Source organism: Pelecanus crispus, chromosome 23 (genome assembly GCF_030463565.1).
Source record: "Pelecanus crispus isolate bPelCri1 chromosome 23, bPelCri1.pri, whole genome shotgun sequence".
Lineage (NCBI taxonomy): Eukaryota > Metazoa > Chordata > Aves > Pelecaniformes > Pelecanidae > Pelecanus > Pelecanus crispus.
The window spans coordinates 1,872,217-1,890,197 of NC_134665.1; the positions used below are offsets into that span (position 1 = coordinate 1,872,217).

The following is a 17,981-nucleotide window of genomic DNA, read 5'->3' on the forward strand; positions in this document are numbered from 1 at the left end:
CTGACAGGCCCTTCTGCGTTAGCAGCGGTTCCATCTGACACAGTTGAACACCAGGACTGGTCCCTGTCCCTGCCCACTGCTGCAGAGCAGGGCTGACTTCTCAAGAGCCTGTGGGCAGATGCCCAGCTCCTCATGGCCCACACGGCCAGCACCAGCCAGGGCTCCAGGCACAGAGTTCAAGGAAGGGCTGCTAGAAAAAGAAAAGGCTGGATATGTGTTACAAGGGGAGGTCGTATGGGAAATTGCTTTGATTTTGCTCAGAGAAGTCTCTACTACCTTGTCACTGTCTTCTTCTCCAATGACAGTCACTGAGTCCCAGAGGCAGCAGATGTCCAACAGCAGCTCCATCACTGAGTTCCTCCTCCTGGCGTTTGCAGACACGCGGGAGCTGCAGCTCCTGCACTTCTGGCTCTTCCTGGGCATCTACCTGGCTGCCCTCCTGGCCAACGGCCTCATCATCACCGCCATAGCCTGCGACCACCGCCTCCACACCCCCATGTACTTCTTCCTCCTCAACCTCTCCCTCCTCGACCTGGGATCCATCTCCACCACTGTCCCCAAAGCCATGGCCAATTCCCTGTGGGACGACAGGGCCATCTCCTACTTGGGATGTGCTGCCCAAGTCTTCCTGTTTCTCTTTTTCATGTCAGCAGAATTCTATCTTCTAACCATCATGGCCTACGACCACTACGTTGCCATCTGCAAACCCCTGCACTACGGGACCCTGCTGGGCAGCAGAGCTTGTGTCCACATGGCAGCAGCTGCCTGGGGCACTGGGTTTCTCTATGCTTTGCTGCACACGACTAATACATTTTCCCTACCGCTGTGCCACAGCAATGCTGTGGGCCAGTTCTTCTGTGAAATCCCCCACATCCTCAAGCTCTCCTGCTCAAATGCCTACCTCAGGGAAGTTGGCCTTACTGTGCTTAGTGTCTTGGTAGTATTCATCTGTTTTGTTTTCATGGTGCTGTCCTATGTGCAGATCTTCAGGGCTGTGCTGAGGATCCCCTCTGAGCAGGGATGCCACAAAGCCTTCTCCACGTGCCTCCCTCACCTGGCCGTGGTCTCCCTGTTTTTGATCACTGCCATCTTTGCCTACCTGAAGCCCCCCTCCATCTCCTCCCCACCCCTGGACCTGGTGCTGGCAGTTCTGTACTCGGTGGTGCCTCCAGCAGTGAACCCCCTCATCTACAGCATGAGGAACCAGGAGCTCAAAGATGCCCTATGGAAACTGGCCCAACTCACCCTGTTCTACTCACAATAACCTCCCTCCCATTCTCTGAACATTTCCCAGGGTTTATGAGGCCAGAAGTCTACATTTTTCAATGTGATAATCATACTTTTACACATTTTTGCTGCTTTAGACTGCTTGTCTTGAGATTTGATCCTGTTGTGTCTGACCCTTGCACAGCACTCTGTCAGCTGTGAGCTGTGCAATAGCAACTCTTCAATAAAAGGTGATCTCCTGTGTGCAGTGCCGGCTGAGCTATTCTTACAGTGTTGCTTCCAAGAAAATGTCTAAGGAATTGGTCTTTTCTCCTTCGGTGTTCTCCCTGTGTTTGAGGTTAAACTCATGGTAACATTGGGTTCCATTAGATCAAAAGTTCTGATTTTAAAGGTTCTCTTCTTGGTGTCCAATGGCAGTGGAGATGGTTCATGAGCTCCCCATTGCCTCCTCAGGCTGCTTCACATATGACAGGACCGACGGCATAGAGTAGCGTTGTGGTTTAGCCCCAGCCAGCAACTAAGCACCACACAGCCACGCGCTCACTCCCCCTACCCTGATGGGATGGGGGAGAGAATTAGAGGAGTAAGAGCAAGAAAACTCCTGGGTTGTGATAAGAACAGTTTAATAATTGAAATAAAGTAAAATAGTAATGATAACAATATAATAATAATAGTAGTAATAATATAAAAAGCAAGTGATGCACAATATAATTGCTCACCACCCGCTGACTATAAAGCATTCAACACAGTCCCCCCCAACATCCTTCTCTCTAAATTGGAGAGATATGGGTTTGATGGGTGGACTGTTTGGTGGATAAGGAATTGGTTGGATGGTCACATCCAGAGGGTTGTGGTCAATGGCTCGATGTCCAAATGGAGACCGGTGACAAGTGGAGTCCCTCAGGGGTCTGTACTGGGACTGGTGCTATTTAACATCTTCATCAATGACATAGACAGTGGGATCGAGTGCATCCTCAGCAAGTTTGCAGATGACACCAAGCTGAGTGGTGTGGTTGACACACCAGGAGGACGAGATGTCATCCAAAGGGACCTGGACAAGCTGGAGAGGTGGGCCTGTGTGAACCTCATGAGGTTCAACAAGGCCAAGTGCAAGGTCCTGCACCTGGGATGGGCAACCCCCGATATCACTACAGGCTGGGGGATGAAGGGATTGAGAGCAGCTCTGCAGAGAAGGACTTGGGGGCACTGGTAGATGAAAAGCTGGACATGAGCCAGCAATGTGCACTTGCAGCCCAGAAAACCAACCATATCCTGGGCTGCATCAAAAGCAGCGTGGCCAGCAGGTCGAGGGAGGGGATTCTGCCTCTCTGCTCTGCTCTGGTAAGACCTCATCTGGAGCCCTGCGTCCAGCTCTGGGGCCCTCAGCATAAGAAGGACATGGAGCTGTTGGAGCGGGTCCAGAGGAGGCCACCAAAATGATCCGAGGGCTGGAGCACCTCTCCTATGAGGCCAGGCTGAGGGAGTTGGGGTTGTTCAGCGTGGAGAAGAGAAGGCTGCGAGGAGACCTTATTGCGACCTTCCAGTACTTAAAGGGGGCCTACAGGAAAGATGGGGAGAATATTTTTAGCAAGGCCTGTTGTGACAGGACAAGGAGCAATGGATTTAAACTAAAGGAGGGTAGATTTAGAGTAGATATAAGGAAGAAATTTTTTACAATGAGGGTGGTGAAGCACTGGCACAGGTTGCCCAGAGAGGTAGTGGAGGCCCCATCCCTGGCAACATTCCAGGTCAGGTTGGATGGGGCTTTGAGCAACCTGATCTGGTTAAAGCTGTCCCTGCTCACTGCAGGGGGGTTGGACATCCTCCCCACCCCTGGGCCTGGTGCTGGCAGTTCTGTACTCGGTGGTGCCTCCAGCAGTGAACCCCCTCATCTACAGCATGAGGAACCAGGAGCTCAAGGAGGCCATTAGGAAAGTGATTTCATGCATGATTTTCAACAGTGACAAATTTTCCATCACTGTTCACAAATGACTCACCATGTATCCCATTGCAGGCATGTCTTTTGGTTTTTTGTTTTAACACATGTGTGGTCATTATCTGGATGGCTATTAGTGTTCATTAAGTTTCTACAGAATTGTTTTGATTTCTCTTACTCCTGACTGAGGAATGGACCTGCTCTGTCTCACCTGGATCTCATAGAAAAGTGTGTGTTTCTGGGATAGAGCTAACGCTCTCCTAGCATCTCTGTAATAAAATGGGATCTCCCTAGTGCACTAAATGAAGGGTGGGGTCTTCTCTCAAAGATAATGTTAACAACAGGCTCCAGGAATTTCACCCCAAAACAACCTCTTTCTCCTTGGAATTGGGAGATAAAAGCTCATTGTCACATTGGCAGCTGTTAGAGACCAAGGGCTGGCATTTGGACTCCCCCATTGGTGTGCGGTGATGGTGGAGATAGTGAATGGTCTCCGAGGTACATGCCCGGGGATGTCCCACATGGGACAGGGAAGAAGACATGCTCCAGGAGGGGAATCCAGAGCTGCCTGGAGAGACCGGGGCTTCTCCAGGGAGAGTGTGTGCCTGGGGTGGGCAGTGACTGCAGCCCCACAAAGGGAGAGATCGCCCAAGCTGGAGTCACCCAAAGGGAAGGGGCAAAATCCAGGCGTCTGCAAGGAAACACAGATGGACACAGCCAACCCTACACAGAGCAGCACCAACAGGCAACAGCACCGTTACAGCCTCCACTCCAACAGCAGCACTCACACAGCCATGAGCAACACAAGTGGCCCCATCGCGGTGCCCCTCTCAGGCTGATCTGCTGGGAAGGTTGCACAAGTGCTCTGTACGTTCCCGGCAGAACTCACCCGCGGGCTCACACAGCCCCATGGTCCCTCCACTGGGGGCCTGGCCTTTGGGTCCGCCCCCACTCAGACATATCACCCACTTGGTAGTTCCAACCCTGGGTCTCTCTAGATCCTGGTGGCCTCCTCCTCCTCCTCGCTAGCCCCACTTGACCATCAAAGCAGGTATGGCCAAATACACAAACACATACACGAGTGAAGCCAGGAAAGGTAAAAGTGAGACAATTCATGGGTTGAGACAAAGCTGGTTTAATAGGTAAAGCAAAAGCTGTGCACACAAACAAAGCAAAATGAGGAATTCATTCACTGCCTCCCACCAGCAGGCAGGTATTTAGACATTTAAAGGAAAGCAGGGCTTCATCACTCATAACGGTTACTTGGGAAGACAAATGCCATCCCTCCAAACACCCCCACTTCCTCCTTCTTCCCCCAGCTTCTGTTGCTGAGCACGATGTCCTGTGGTCTGCTATATCCCTTTGGTCACTTGGGGGTCAGCTGTCAGCTGTCAGCTGTCCCCTCCCAACTTCGTGTGCACCCCCAGCCTACTCGCTGGTGGGGCAGTGTGAGAAGCAGAAAAGGCCTTGGCGCTGTGTAAGCACTGCTCAGCAATAACACAAACATCCCTGTTATCAACACTGTTCTCAGCACAAATCCAAAACACAGCACCATACAAACTGCTATGAAGATAACTCTACCCCAGCTGAAACCAGTACCATAAGCAGGACAGAGCACGGTGATCAGGCACAGGGTTTGGCCATGCCAGCACTGACCAGCCCCTCCCCACGGGCACCTGGCCCCTTCAATCCCCCTCCTGACCCCTCTTCCACGGGCTGCTGCTTCCACCTTGCACCTCCATCCCTCCCTTTCTCTGCCCCGCTATCCTCCCCAACTCTTTGCCCCCCTCAGCAATTACTTTTTCCTCAACAGTCTCAGGTTTTCTCCATTTGTACCCAAATTTGACAGTTTGGGGCCTGCCTCAGCACCAGCCCAATTGGGTTGTTTCCAAAGAAGGGACTTCAAAATCCACCTCCCAGCTACCAGGCCTCTCCTTGCATCGTCCTCTTTGGCAACAGCAGGAACCTCCCAGCCAACCTCCCACAACCCTTCCCCTTACCCTGCCTCTCCTCTCCCTTCCCCAGCGCTCTCCTTTCTGCTGGGCAGGCACCAACGTGCTCCCCCATGGGCACTGCAGAGCCCTGCTGGCACAGCTTGAGTGGTGGCAGGGCAGCCATGGACGCCAAGGGCTCCTCAGGAGGGCAGGTGGGCGCGTGAGGAGGTGGAGGTGAGCTCTGTGCAAAGGGGAGGCTGGCGTGTACAGAGCTTTGCCTTGGAGGAAGCCTCATGGTCCCAGCTCCTCAGGGACATGGCAGCTTCAGCCACTGCACAGTCTGCTGGGAAGGCAGCAGGGCTGGGCACAAGCAAGCCAGCAGATTCCTGGAGGGTGTGGAAGACAACATTTTGACACAGGGAGTCGATGAGCTCACCAGGGCTGGTCTCAGTTACTGACAGCTGGATCTGTCTGGGGGTGTGAAGGATGAGGGCAGCCATGGCTGCAGTGACCATGAGGTGGTGGAGAAGGAGGACAAGTAGCAGAATGACAGTGGCGGAGTGCAGGAGAGCTGATTGCAGTTAGCTGAGGATGTGCTTGGCCTGTCCTGGAGGACACAGGAGCTGTGAGTCCCTCCTGGATCTTCAGGGACAATGCCCTCAAAGCCCACGAAGAAGGCAGTCGGATGTGCAGGGAGTCGAGCAGGGCCTGGCAAGAGGTCAGTGTCGATGAATCATAGAATCATAGAATCATTTAGGTTGGAAAAGACCTTTAAGATCATCCAGTCCAACCATTAACCTACACTACCAAGTCTACTCTAAGCCAATCAAGGGTAGACTAGACTAAACCATGTCCCCAAGTGCCACATCTACCTGTTTTTTGAACACTTCCAGGGATGGGGACTCCACCACCTCTCTGGGCAGCCTGTTCCAATGCTTGACTACCCTTTCCGTGAAGAAATTTTTCCTAATTTCCAGCCTAAACCTCCCCTGGTGCAGCTTGAGCCCATTTCCTCCCATCCTATCGCTCACTACATGGAGAAGAGACCAACACCCACCTCACTGCCCCCTCCTGTCAGGCAGTTGTAGAGAGCGATAAGGTCTCCCTTCACCCTCCTCTTCTCCAGGCTAAACAACCCCAGCTCCCTCAGCCGCTCCTCAGAAGGCCTGTGCTCCAGACCCTTCACCAGCTTCATTGCCCTTCTCTGAACACGCTCCAGTACCTCAATGTCTTTCTTGGATTGAGGGGCCCAAAACTGGACACAGGATTCCAGGTGCGGCCTCACCAGTGCCGAGTACAGGGGCACAATCACCTCCCTGCTCCTGCTGGCCACACTATTCCTGACACAAGCCAGGATGCTGTTGGCCTTCTTGGCCACGTGGGCACACTGCTGGCTCATGTTCAGCCGGCTGTCTACCAACACCCCCAGCTCCTTTTCGGCCAGGCAGCTTTCCAGCCACTCTTCCCCAAGCCTGGAGCGCTGCATGGGGTTGTTGTGACCAAAGCGCAGGACCTGGCACTTGGCCTTGTTAAACCCCGTACAGTTCGCCTCGGCCCAGCAGTCCAGCCTGTCCAGGTCCCTCTGCAGGGCCATTCTACCCTCCAGCAGATCGACACTCCCACCCAGTTTGGTGTCATCTGCAAACTTACTGAGGGTGCACTCAATCCCCTCATCCAGATCATCGATAAAGATATTAAACAAGGCTGGCCCCAAAACAGAGTCCTGAGGAACACCACTCGTGACCGGCTGCCAGCTGGACATAACTCCATTCACCGCTACTCTCTGGGCTCGGCCACCCAACCAGTTTTTTACCCAGCGAAGACTACGCCCGTCCAAGCCATGAGCTGCCAGCTTCCCAAGGAGAATATTATGGGAGACTGTGTCAAAGGCTTTGCTAAAGTCCAGGTAAATGACATCCACAGCCTTTCCTTCATCCACCAGGTGGGTCACCAGGTCATAAAATGAGATCAGGTTGGTGAAGCAGGACCTGCTTTTCATAAACCTGTGCTGGCTGGGCCTGATCCCCTGGTTGACCTGCACTTGCCTGTTGAGTTCACTCAAGATGAACCGCTCCATAATCTTTCCCGGCACTGAGGTCAGGGTGACAGGCCTGTAGTTCCCTGGGTCCTCCTTCCCACCCTTCTTGTAGATGGGCGTCACATTGGCAAGCCTCCAGTCATCAGGGACCTCCCCTGTTAACCAGGACTACTGATGAAGAGGGACCCCTGCAACTTAGGAGGTGACCCTGCAGAAGGAAGGTCCGGGAGGCTGGAGTGGGAAGAGGCTGCCCAGGAGGCAGATGGACCCCTGGCCTGTGGGTGCAGGGATGGAGCCAGCAAAGGCCAAGCTCAGCGGTGGCTGGAAATGGCCGTGCATGGGGAGGGCACCCAGAGGGGCTTCTCTGAGTGTGTTGTGAGCACAAGGCAGGCAGCTGAGGGAACCCTGCTCCCCGTGCCCCGTGGAGCAGGGGACGGAGCGACAAAGCCACAGAAGTACATTGACCTACAAATAAACACATATTTTTCCACGTACTTACATAGAAAGACAGCACAGATTTGATGAGAAAAGGTCACATTTGGCCATCCAAAAAGAGAGCATTTCACTGAAGCTTTGTACCCTGCTTTTCTGCATCAGGCAAGAGTGGTCAACATATCCGAGCACGACTCGCTCTGTGCCAAGAGTTAGAGGGTGCAAGGACAGTGCAGGGCTGGGAGGTTCTTTGGGGCCCTGGGCTCTGTGCAAGACACAAAAATTACCTTTCTTAATGCTCTAGGCTTTAGGAGGATGGAAATAATGTGATCTTTTTTAAAAAATGAATCAACAAAGAAATAGAATGAAAGATACAGAGGGAAGGAAATGTCTTATTAACACTTTATGCTTCAAACACTGTTGATGTTGTTATCCTCCATGCTTTGTTTTGTCTTGTTTTAATATACTGATCTCGGGGGGATTTTGTGTACTGCCTTTGTTTGCAAAAGGAACTGATGGTACAATTGGGGTGGCAGGCAGTCACAGGGACATGGGCACATGATGCCGGTGTAGGTGCCCCGGGACCCTCTGCCCAGGCTCCAGCTGCAGCTTGCGAGGGGCTCTCGTCTCCAGCAGGTCCTGTGTGACAGCTGCCAGTCCCAGGCATGGGCTGCAGAGACACTGGCTCCTCTCCACGTAGCCCTGCATGCTTGCGCTCAGACAGTGGAGCGCTGCCTGAAAACCTCAGGAATTTTTAAACATCTTTAACATCGATGAGCATGACATCATCAGCTAAAACAATTGAATACTTTTAATAAAACATCAGTGTTTTCCCCTGAGATCAAAATGAGCAGCTTTCAGGGTGCCCCTGAAGAGCAAGAGGAGAACTATTGACCTTCCTCTGCATTTGCATTGTCAGTCCTCTCTCTACTGGGCTGTGCATTTCATCTCCCTCATCTTTCACGTATTTCCACCTGTCCAAACTAAATTGACCATGTCTGAAGTCCCCTTGCCAGCAGCCTATCTGTACAGAAACATGTGCTGTTGCTGTCAAGATTTCCCTTCCTCTTACTCTTTGATCATTCAGACATGTCTCAACTATCCTGTAGCTGATTTGAGCTTCAGGGAGTTAAAAGCTTGCCTATCTTTCAGTTGTCTGGCTAATTCTGACTTTAGCCAAATCTTTAGTTATCTTTGTTTTACCATTTCCCTTCTGTCTCAAATGTTTCTGGCATGATTATGCCTTGTGGAAGGTGAACCTCATTGGTGGCAGCTTGTACTTGGCAGACAGTTGAGGAGGGTGTTTGATTGTAATGCTGAGTCTTATCTTATTCTGCTTGCTCAAAAATGAGAGCAATCCCCCTTTGCCTTTGTGCAGCCAGGTCTCGAAGGCAAGCAGGTGGGAGCTGGCACAAAGGAGCTGTACCATCCAGCTGCAGAGTGCAGAGGAGAAGTCTGATGTAAGGACAAGGGATGCAAGTGCCAGGTGGGCGATGAGAGCCATGATGGGCTTGGGGAGGTGAGGAGCAAGGGTGTCCATGCTGTGTCAGAGCTCAAGGGACAGCTTCTGCTACCACTCCTGACCTCCTTAGGGGAGACCCTGCATCAATAGCACTCCGAGAAGGCTGCTATCCTCTCTTCTCTAAACTGAAACTTAACAAACTACACCCTTTAAAAAGAAATTCATTTTTATTAGAAGTTCTTTGAATTTTTTTTCCAGAAGTGCACTAGGAAACCTCTTTAATGAACTGTACAAGAGTAGAAGACAATTACAGGAAGAGACACAGCTTGTTAGGGCTTGCTTGATGTTAATGAGTGCTATGGAGTATTTGGTGCTGAGTGCTTGATGCTCAGGTACTGAGGGGAGATTGCACAAACCTCTCCAAGACTCAATGTCAAAAGCAAAACCCAAAGTACCTTGAAGCATTAATGAGTCCCACTGAGGACCATTACTGACAAAGATTCCCAAGGGACTCGTTAGAGCAGAGAACTGGAGGCTGTGATTGCAGGGAGGCAAAGGTAATGTGCAGGCAGCTCAGCTGCTGAGAAAGCCCTGGCTTTGTTTGATGAAGCAGAAAGGCCAAGGCCTGACCCCCAGCCCCATGGAAGGCAGATCCTGTCCTTCACACCTTGCTCAGGGCCCTTCCTGGGGCACTGGGCTGTGTGGGGTGTGATGCTGAGTGAAGGCCAACGGTGTGACAGCTTCCAGGCTTCCTGGGGGTGTGCAAGGAGGGCATGAGGCCCCCCCAGTGCCTTAGCACAACATGTCTGCTCATGGGCCTTGGTGGCAGAGATGATTGCTGTACCCAGGGGCACAAGGGCTTGGGTCCTCTTGGTGACTTCCAACCTTGCCAGCGCTCTTTGCCATCTCTGACACAGGTTGTCCTGCGCTGTGCCACAGCTGCTTCTTTTTCCCTGCAGGCTGTAGGCACCCACCTCGCTTCCCCACCTTGCTCTCACCCTGGCATTTCCATGCATTCACTGACGTCTGTCCACCCTCACACTCTGTTCCTTGAAACACGGAGAGATGGACTGATTTCATACTCCTTCTGGAGGACTTCATGTCCCTCAGCACTACCCTCTGAGTGACATTTCTTCCTCCTAATCTCCACCTTCCCAGGGTCACTGTGTGGCAGTGTTTCCCTCTCCTGCTGTTTCCTATGTGCAAAAAAAGCTCCATCATCTGGGAAACAACCCTTCAAGCAGGCATCCCAACCCATCAGCCTTCTTGTGGCCTTTCACCTCACCACACAGAAGGAACCTCACCACCATCTTCCAAGCCTGCTGCCCTTTCAGCTTCTCGGATAGACATGACCAAGCTGCGTGCCTGCTGCTGTCCCATCATGTTCTCAGGCAGAAGAGACATGACAACCAAAAGAGAAGCCCCCTTCCTGCAGTGAGCCTCGGTCCTTGGGCAGAAGGCATCTCCCAGTCAATGTGCCAACCAGGTGCCTTCTGCTGGCCTGTCAGAGATGCTGGCAGATGTGCGCTTCAAAGCACAGATCCCAGCCATGAGTCAAGGGCTGACCTATCAGCTGTTTCAGAATGAAGTCCCTTTCCCAGACACAGTCCAGCTGTTGGCCTGTCACCTCCAGAGGCAGAAGTGACCTCACAGCCCCCTTCACAGCCATTGGCTGGATTAGGAGCTTCTGAGACACAAGTGACCACATGGTACTGTACCCAGCCATCACCCTCCTTGTGGCCGACTACGTGAGCAGACAACAGTAAGCTTGTTTCACCAAATTGATCTAATACATTGCCTACCATGGTTTGTGTGGAGAAACGTTCCTCAGAGGAACTGCTGTATTTCTGTTGGTGCATTTTATATCTCTACTTCTGACTTTCTCGACTATCTTCAGAAATCTCTCCAAGGAAAAGATTCATTGAATCATAGAATAACTCAGGCTGGAAAAGACCCATGAACATCACCTTGTCCAGCTGTGCTGCTCTAGGCAGGCTTAAGCAGATGAGATGTCTCAAGGACTCTGCCCAGTTTGGCATCATCCACAAAGGAGCTGAAAAGGCTGCATCACATGATGCAGGGAGTTAATAAAGACACTCAAGAGTGTTGGCGCAAGCGCTTGCACGGAGGGATGCCACTAGGAAGTGGCCACCAGGAGGACTCTACCACTGGTGACATTTGGGCTTGAGGCACCAGCCAATTTCCCACCCACTACATCATCCAGTGCTTCACTCCAGGTATCACCAATGTGGCTATAAAGAGACCTGGGAGGTGTTTCCCTCTGCCATGTCTTTCCCTTTCAGGGCCCCCTGAGGTGTCCCCATCGGAGCTGGCCTCCTGCACTCCTCACACACACAGGGCTGTGTAGAGGCACGAGTCCTGCCCTTGCACACGCGCAGGCCCTGCACTGCAGCAAGCATCATGACCCTCTGGCCTCCTGCTGCCACTGCCAGAGGCTGGGAGGCACCTCAGCCCTGCGGTGGGTCGCCCTGCTCTGCACCCATCTGAGATGCCCCACGGCAGGGGGAATGGACACAGGCACCTCGGGTCAAGGGAGCACATCCCAGTGCTGCATTCAGGTGGTTTCCCCGGGGATGTTACTCTCCAGGTGCAGTGACCTGGAGGCACTGCCTGTCCCACTGGCCTTCATGGCACCTCTGGCAATAGCTGATGGCATTGGTGCTCACTCGGGTTCATCTCCCCACACGCACACCATGGGCATGCTTAAGTCTCCTCTGGACAAACAACGTGTCCGAGGTGGAGTGAGAGGCCAGTGCTGGGAAGGGTGGTTGCAAGGGGCTGCTCTGTGACCATTGCCCTGGGGCACCTTGCCCGTGGTGTCCAGCAAACAAGGACACAGAGCAGACCCTGCTCTGCTGGTCCTTCAAGGTGATCCCTGGCTGTGCAAGGGGCACTGCTGTGTCCTGCACACTCACACACTTGAGCTCTTCACTGGTGTTTCCCTCAACACAGCACTCGCTTGAGTGTCTCCTTGAGAGCAACTCTGAAAGCAGAGCTAAGGCTTCAGGCCCTGCCCTGAGGACATCACCTTTCTTTATGGAAATGCTGGTATGGAGGCCAGCTCTGTCACAGAAGTGCCCATGGCCTGTCCCTGCCTGCGGTCACAGCACTACCACGCAGCACGCCTGTGACCAAGCTGCCAGAGCACTCAGGCCTTACAGCAACGCAAGGGATCAGAACGAGAGTGTAGAAGGGGAAAGAGAAGAGTCCTGGAAGAGCAAGGGCTGTTGCTCCCTGGCAGTGCTGCCATGCCGGTACTCCTTTCTCCTCCACCCGTGCACAAAGGAACTGTCCCTGCAGGTCCAAAAAGGCCTTGGAGGAAGGATCGCAGGACAAGAAAATTCACTGAAGTGTACTTTATTGTGTTTAAAGGCCTTGGAGGAAGGAACAGAAGACAAAAAGAGTGACTGAAGTGTGCTCTACTGCATTTAAACACACAGACAGAGCAGGGCTCCTCATTTACACAAACACTCAGAAAATAAAAGCAGACAGTGATGTACAAAGGGGATGACAACATTATGACAAGGAAAAAACCACCACCAACAACAAAAAATACAGGTGACAGGCTGTGCCTGTAATGATTTACATTAAAATGCCCTGCAGGAGAAGTTTATAGCTTCTTAAAAACATCCAGTTATCAGTTTCCCTACAGCATCTTTGAGCTCCTGGTTCCTCATGCTGTAGATGAGGGGGTTCACTGCTGGAGGCACCACCGAGTACAGAACTGCCAGCACCAGGTCCAGGGGTGGGGAGGAGATGGAGGGGGGCTTCAGGTAGGCAAAGATGGCAGTGATCAAAAACAGGGAGACCACGGCCAGGTGAGGGAGGCATGTGGAGAAGGCTTTGTGGCGTCCCTGCTCAGAGGGGATCCTCAGCACAGCCCTGAAGATCTGCACATAGGACACCACAATGAAAACAAAACAACCCAAAAAAAGAAAAACACTAATCACAATAAGGCCAACTTCCCTGAGGTAGGCATTTGAGCAGGAGAGCTTGAGGATGTGTGGGATTTCACAGAAGAACTGGTCCAAGGCATTGCCATGGCAGAGGGGTGATGAAAAAGTATTGGCCGTGTGCAGCAAAGCATAGAGAAAGACACTGCCCCAGGCAGCTGCTGCCATGTGGACACAAGCTCTGCTGCCCAGCAGGGTCCCATAGTGCAGGCGTTTGCAGATGGCAACATAGCGGTCATAGGCCATGACAGTGAGAAGACAATGCTCTGCTGAAATGAAAAAGACAACCAGAAAGAGTTGGGCAGCACATCCCAAGTAGGAGATGGCCCTGGTGTCCCACAGGGAATTGGCCGTGGCTTTGGGGACAGTGGTGGAGATGGATCCCAGGTCGAGGAGGGAGAGGTTGAGGAGGAAGAAGTACATGGGGGTGTGGAGGCGGTGGTCGCAGGCTATGGCGGTGATGATGAGGTCGTTGGCCAGGAGGGCAGCCAGGTAGATGCCCAGGAAGAGCCAGAAGTGCAGGAGCTGCAGCTCCCGTGTGTCTGTGAATGCCAGGAGGAGGAACTCAGTGATGGAGCTGTGGTTAGACATTTGGTTCCTGTAAGAACGGAGCACTGTCAAAAAGAAAAAAAAAGCCAAATTAGGGGCTGCTTCTCTGAGCAAACTCAAAGCCATTTGTCCTAGGCACTCTGCTGCTAGACACACACACACTTTTACTTTTCTAGGAGACCTTTCTTCCTCTCCATGGCTGGAGCTCTGTTTGGTGCTGGATGAGTGTGTTCTGAGGAGCAGGGCCTCTGCCAGCTGACTGCCAAGGAGTCAGCCCTGCTCTGCAGCAGTGGCTTCGTAGGAACGGTGGGGGCAGGAGCCAGTCCAGGTGTTTGACTTTATCAGATGGGATTGCTCGTAATGCAGAAGGACTTGTCAGCATCTGCACTCCCAGTGCTAAGGAACCAGGATGGCAGAAGGCACTTTGAGAGGTTTAGGTTTTTTACAGCTCCACCTCCCCTCTCACCCCAGGGAGAGTTCTTGGGTATCAGAAACTGTCAGCATTTCTGCTGCACTCAGGGAGAACAGAGTGAGTTCTGAGAGGCAGGATTGTCTGAGATTTCCTGCAAGAGTGAGGGAAGCTTGTCTGTCCCTCTGTCTAGTTCCAGGAGCCCTGATCTTGAAACTTTCTGAGATGTAGGGTGATCCCACTCCCATGTTACCCTGAAAAACCACCAGGCAAGGGGGCTTGCTCAGGGGAAGGGCTCTGCATTGGAGCGGATGAGATGAAGTTTTCTGAATTCTCCCTCCCACATTTCTGGTTATTGTTTCCTCTCATTCCCTGATCCTATCCCTGCTTCCTGGAGATTTTCATCCTGGGAGGTGTTTCCCTCTGCCATGTCGTTCCCTGTGAGCACTCACAGACCCCATCGCAATATCTGTGCACTCACCTCAGCCCTCCAGAAACCTCCCTGTGTGCAGGGTGCTGGCTGGGCGCATGGTCCTGTTTGCAGGTAGAAAGAAGGACAGGTCAGTCTAAGGCAGGTGGGTCCAGCCAAGGTGATCCTGCTAGTATCCCTATGCAGAGGAGTGGCTGAAAATACATTAGGAGACTCCTGGAAGACCTATTGATCACTCAAAATTCCAGTTCAGCCATCTCAGTGTCTTGTCAAAATTAAGAACTCCTTTATCATTTCTTGCCTGCTGTTCCCCAAGAGAAGGGAATTGAAAACAGAGGAGAGTTCCTTCTCATTATAGCAGTCCCTGCCTTGATGTTCCCCTTGAAACCTCCTATTGGAAACATTCTGGAGATGAGGCTGAAGCTCTGAGCAGCCCTGACCCACGCAGCACCCTCTCACCAGCAGAAGGACCCTGCCTTGCTGGGGTCCCTCCTTCCACCCACAGCTTCTCCTGGCACAACCGTGGGGAGTTCCCTGGGCAGGCTGAGAGCTGACCCTGGCAGGCAGCAGAGTCCCTGCCCCGGCACACAGCACCCTGCGGTGCAGGGACCCTGCTCGCAAGGACAGCCCTGGGCACCCCTGGCTGCACACCCGCCTTCACACCCCTGCAGCCATCCCTTGGAGAAGGCAGCTGTCATGCCTTATCCCTCGGACAGTGCAGCAGGGCAGCCCTGCTCTGCTGTATGCCCTACTCCTCTACAATAGAGAAGAACTGAGAGTTGTACTTACAGATCCTGTAATCTGTGGCATGTGCCAGCTTTAGAAGATGCCTCCAGGAACTGCACCTGCATTGCCCTGCAACCAGAGTCTTACCATGTCAAGGGCTGTGAAGATCTCTCCCACAGTGAGGTCTCAGCACCCTCCCACCCCACACTGCCTTTAACCCCTGTCTGCCTCCCTCCTCTCCCCTCCCTGCCTGCAGGCACTGCCCTCAGCCCTGCTGCGCTTGGCACAGGAGCTGCTCCTGGGCAGAGCTGTCTCTCTGCAGCGCTGCCCGCTTGCCAGGAGCTGCCTGCGTCCCAGGAGCCCGGCCCAGCTCAGCAGCACAGCACCAGCCCAAGGCAGCCCTTGCTCTGCCCCTCTGGGCTGCCTTGTGTTGTCCCTGGGGCTGCAGGGGAACCTGCTGTGAAACTGCCTGAAGCCATCACTCATGGTCCCTCCCGCAGCTGGAGAGACAGTTCCACCAGTGCGTTTCTCTTACCAGAGAAAGAGTTAGGTCCAAGAATCACCTTTTCTCAACCCATCTTTAGGCAGGACAACAGAGACTGTAACAGGAAGGGGTCTCCTGTACCCCTGCTGAGGGAAGGAATTCAGGTCCTGTTCCGGGTGTTTAGTCCAGGGGCAAGAATGTCTGCCAGAAACCCACAGGAGGGGGGATTCCTCCTGCCTCACTTCAGGTGGGCACAACATGGGCACCTGCATGGGAGCTCCTTGTCTCACCTCCAACAGCAATAATGGAGATGGAGGCCAGGAGGGAGCTGTTCAGGCACAAACACCTGGTGACATTTGGGCTTCAGGAGGTGGCCCCAGACATGTGCAGGTGACTGCAAGCTCTAAGGGAGCAGCTCACAGAGTGTGGTGGTTTAACCCTGGGCAGCAACTAAGCACCACACAGCCGCTCGCTCACTCCCCTGTCCTGGTGATGTGGGGAAAGATTTGGAAGGTTAAAAGTGAGAAGACTCGTGTGTTGAGATATGAACAGTGTAATAATTGAAATAAATTAAGTAAAATAGTCATAGTAGTATTAATAATAATAACAACATATAACCCCGTGTACCCGTGCTGCAGCCACATGCCACCCACATGACTGAAAGGGTCTCTCCTCTTTGCTCGCCAGCTCGTCCAGCTTCAAGTTCACTCGCGAATTGCACACACACAGCGCTCCAGCAGTACCTGGCCCTGGACACTCGGTGTTTCCAGCTGCTGGGTCCCCATGCCCTGTGCTCCCTTCTGCCACTGCAGCAGCCAGGCCTCTGCACCCACCCTGCACCGGGTACACAGAGTGGGGCCACGCACAAAAGGATTTGGAATCGCCCTCCAAAAGAAGGTCGGACGGGCTGTGGGGATTAGGTGCAGGGCTCAGTCAAACCAGCAAACCAAGCAGCAGCTGGATCCTTGATCCCCACTCCTCTCCACTTTCCATGCTTGTACATCGCCCTCAGCTTCCTTGGCTCCTGCCTTTCTGCGCCCGTGTCCCCTCCCAAACAAGGCACCTACCCCTGCTTATTTTTCCCCCTTCCTCCCACGTTTGCCACACCTGGGAACAGATGTGGTGTTTCAGGTGCTGTTAGCTAGGTCTTCTTGGACTTCCATGCCATTACTGATGGGGTTTCCCGGGTACTGCTGTCCCTGCCAGATTCCTCTCCCCAAAATGACCCCAACTCTTCCTTCAATTTTCTGTCAAGTGTGGCCACCTCTCACATCCATCCCCCTTAACCACCTGCAAAATCTGGGGCTGCAACAGCAGAGTATCCACAGGAGACAAGCTGTCTGCTCTAAGGCCGCCTTCTGTCTGCTCTGAGCAGATACTGGGCACCACCTTCAGGTCCATTCCAAAATCCAAAGCAGCCTTGAGCCAGTTGGTTTGGGGCCCAGCTCTGGTGCCCATGAAGCCATGCTACGCCTCAAGGGCCCTGAGAGCAGCTCTTCCACTTTCAGGCAGAGCCTGCCCTGCCATCCTAGGGACCAGGCTGCACTCGGCTGGGTGCCTCAGCTCTATCCCCACAAGCCAGGGTGGCAGCAGGAAGCTCCCGCACCTTGCACGCCCTTTGAGGCTGCCATTCTTCAAGCCACTGCTCTCTGCCCTCCAGGGACCCAGCCCTGCTCAGCAAATGCAACGCACGTGCCTGGCTCCCGCTTTTCTCCCGGGACTGCCCTGCACTCCAGCATGTGAGCAGCTGTAGCTGACACCCGGCTGCCCCACCAAGTCTCACTGATACCAATGATATCCTAGCTCTGGGAATGGACCCAGGCTTCCAGTTCAGCTTGGTTGTTTCTCACACTGCCTGCCCTGGGGTACAAGCATTTCAGATATGCTCCTGAGCCCTCCCTGCTCCCAGGAGCAGGGTAAATGTTTCCATCCTCAGGCGATGTATGCAACTTGGATACAACCCAAAGATAATAATGCAGAAGAATTGGGAAAAAAAAAAAAAAAAACAGAAGAAGAAAAGACAAACCCCAAAACCCAGAACTGACAGTGAATGTATTAACTCCCACTTCCAACAGAAGACTAAACAGAAACGAACACAGAGCAAGTGGGAAAGGGGACAGAAAATAGCAGGAAAAGGCTAATCTCACTGCTGCAGTGCTGCATGTAAATTCCAGTGGTTTCCTAAAACCCAATGGCTTGGCTAAACTCAAAGTTCACAGATCACAGCTGTGCTTGACCGCACTAAAACAATGGGCATGACTCTGCATTTCTTCAGCCTTTAAGGACAAACACCAACAAGAGATCCCTGCACTTACTGAAATAGTCATACTAAACCAAAAAGGATCCACTTGCTTGCTTTGGCTGCAGGAACAGCAGGACA

The 17,981-nt window shown here is 52.9% G+C and overlaps 2 protein-coding genes across 4 annotated transcripts; one reads left to right on the forward strand and one right to left on the reverse strand.

Annotated features, from left to right (window-relative positions):
• Nucleotides 1-247: 247 nt before the first annotated feature.
• LOC142595867 (olfactory receptor 14A16-like) lies at nt 248-3,219 on the forward strand. 2 transcript variants are annotated; one of them, XM_075724715.1, is made up of 2 exons: nt 329-1,219; nt 3,151-3,219. In XM_075724715.1, the coding sequence occupies exons 1-2, from the start codon at nt 329-331 to the stop codon at nt 3,217-3,219; spliced, it is 960 nt and encodes a 319-aa protein (XP_075580830.1). The 2 variants fall into 2 exon arrangements, with proteins under 2 accessions (XP_075580831.1, XP_075580830.1); XM_075724716.1 differs by lacking the exon at nt 3,151-3,219 and having other exon boundaries at nt 248-1,264.
• A 7,583-nt stretch (nt 3,220-10,802) lies between these two features.
• LOC142595869 (olfactory receptor 14C36-like) lies at nt 10,803-13,594 on the reverse strand. 2 transcript variants are annotated; one of them, XM_075724718.1, is made up of 2 exons: nt 12,684-13,594; nt 10,803-10,830 (listed from the first exon to the last, which is right to left on the reverse strand). In XM_075724718.1, the coding sequence occupies exons 1-2, from the start codon at nt 13,592-13,594 to the stop codon at nt 10,803-10,805; spliced, it is 939 nt and encodes a 312-aa protein (XP_075580833.1). The 2 variants fall into 2 exon arrangements, with proteins under 2 accessions (XP_075580833.1, XP_075580834.1); XM_075724719.1 differs by lacking the exon at nt 10,803-10,830 and having other exon boundaries at nt 12,671-13,594.
• Between the last annotated feature and the right edge of the window lie 4,387 nt (nt 13,595-17,981).

What these genes read in the sequence shown, in the direction of transcription:
- LOC142595867 (XM_075724716.1), top strand. Translation starts at nt 299, where the DNA reads ATGACAGTCACTGAGTCCCAGAGGCAGCAGATGTCCAACAGCAGCTCC.
- LOC142595869 (XM_075724718.1), bottom strand. Translation starts at nt 13,594, where the DNA reads ATGTCTAACCACAGCTCCATCACTGAGTTCCTCCTCCTGGCATTCACA. An exon ending in GCTGTAGGGAAACTGATAAC is followed by an intron (nt 10,831 to 12,683) that starts TGGATGTTTTTA and finishes CACAAACCATGG; the next exon opens with TAGGCAATGTATTAGATCAA.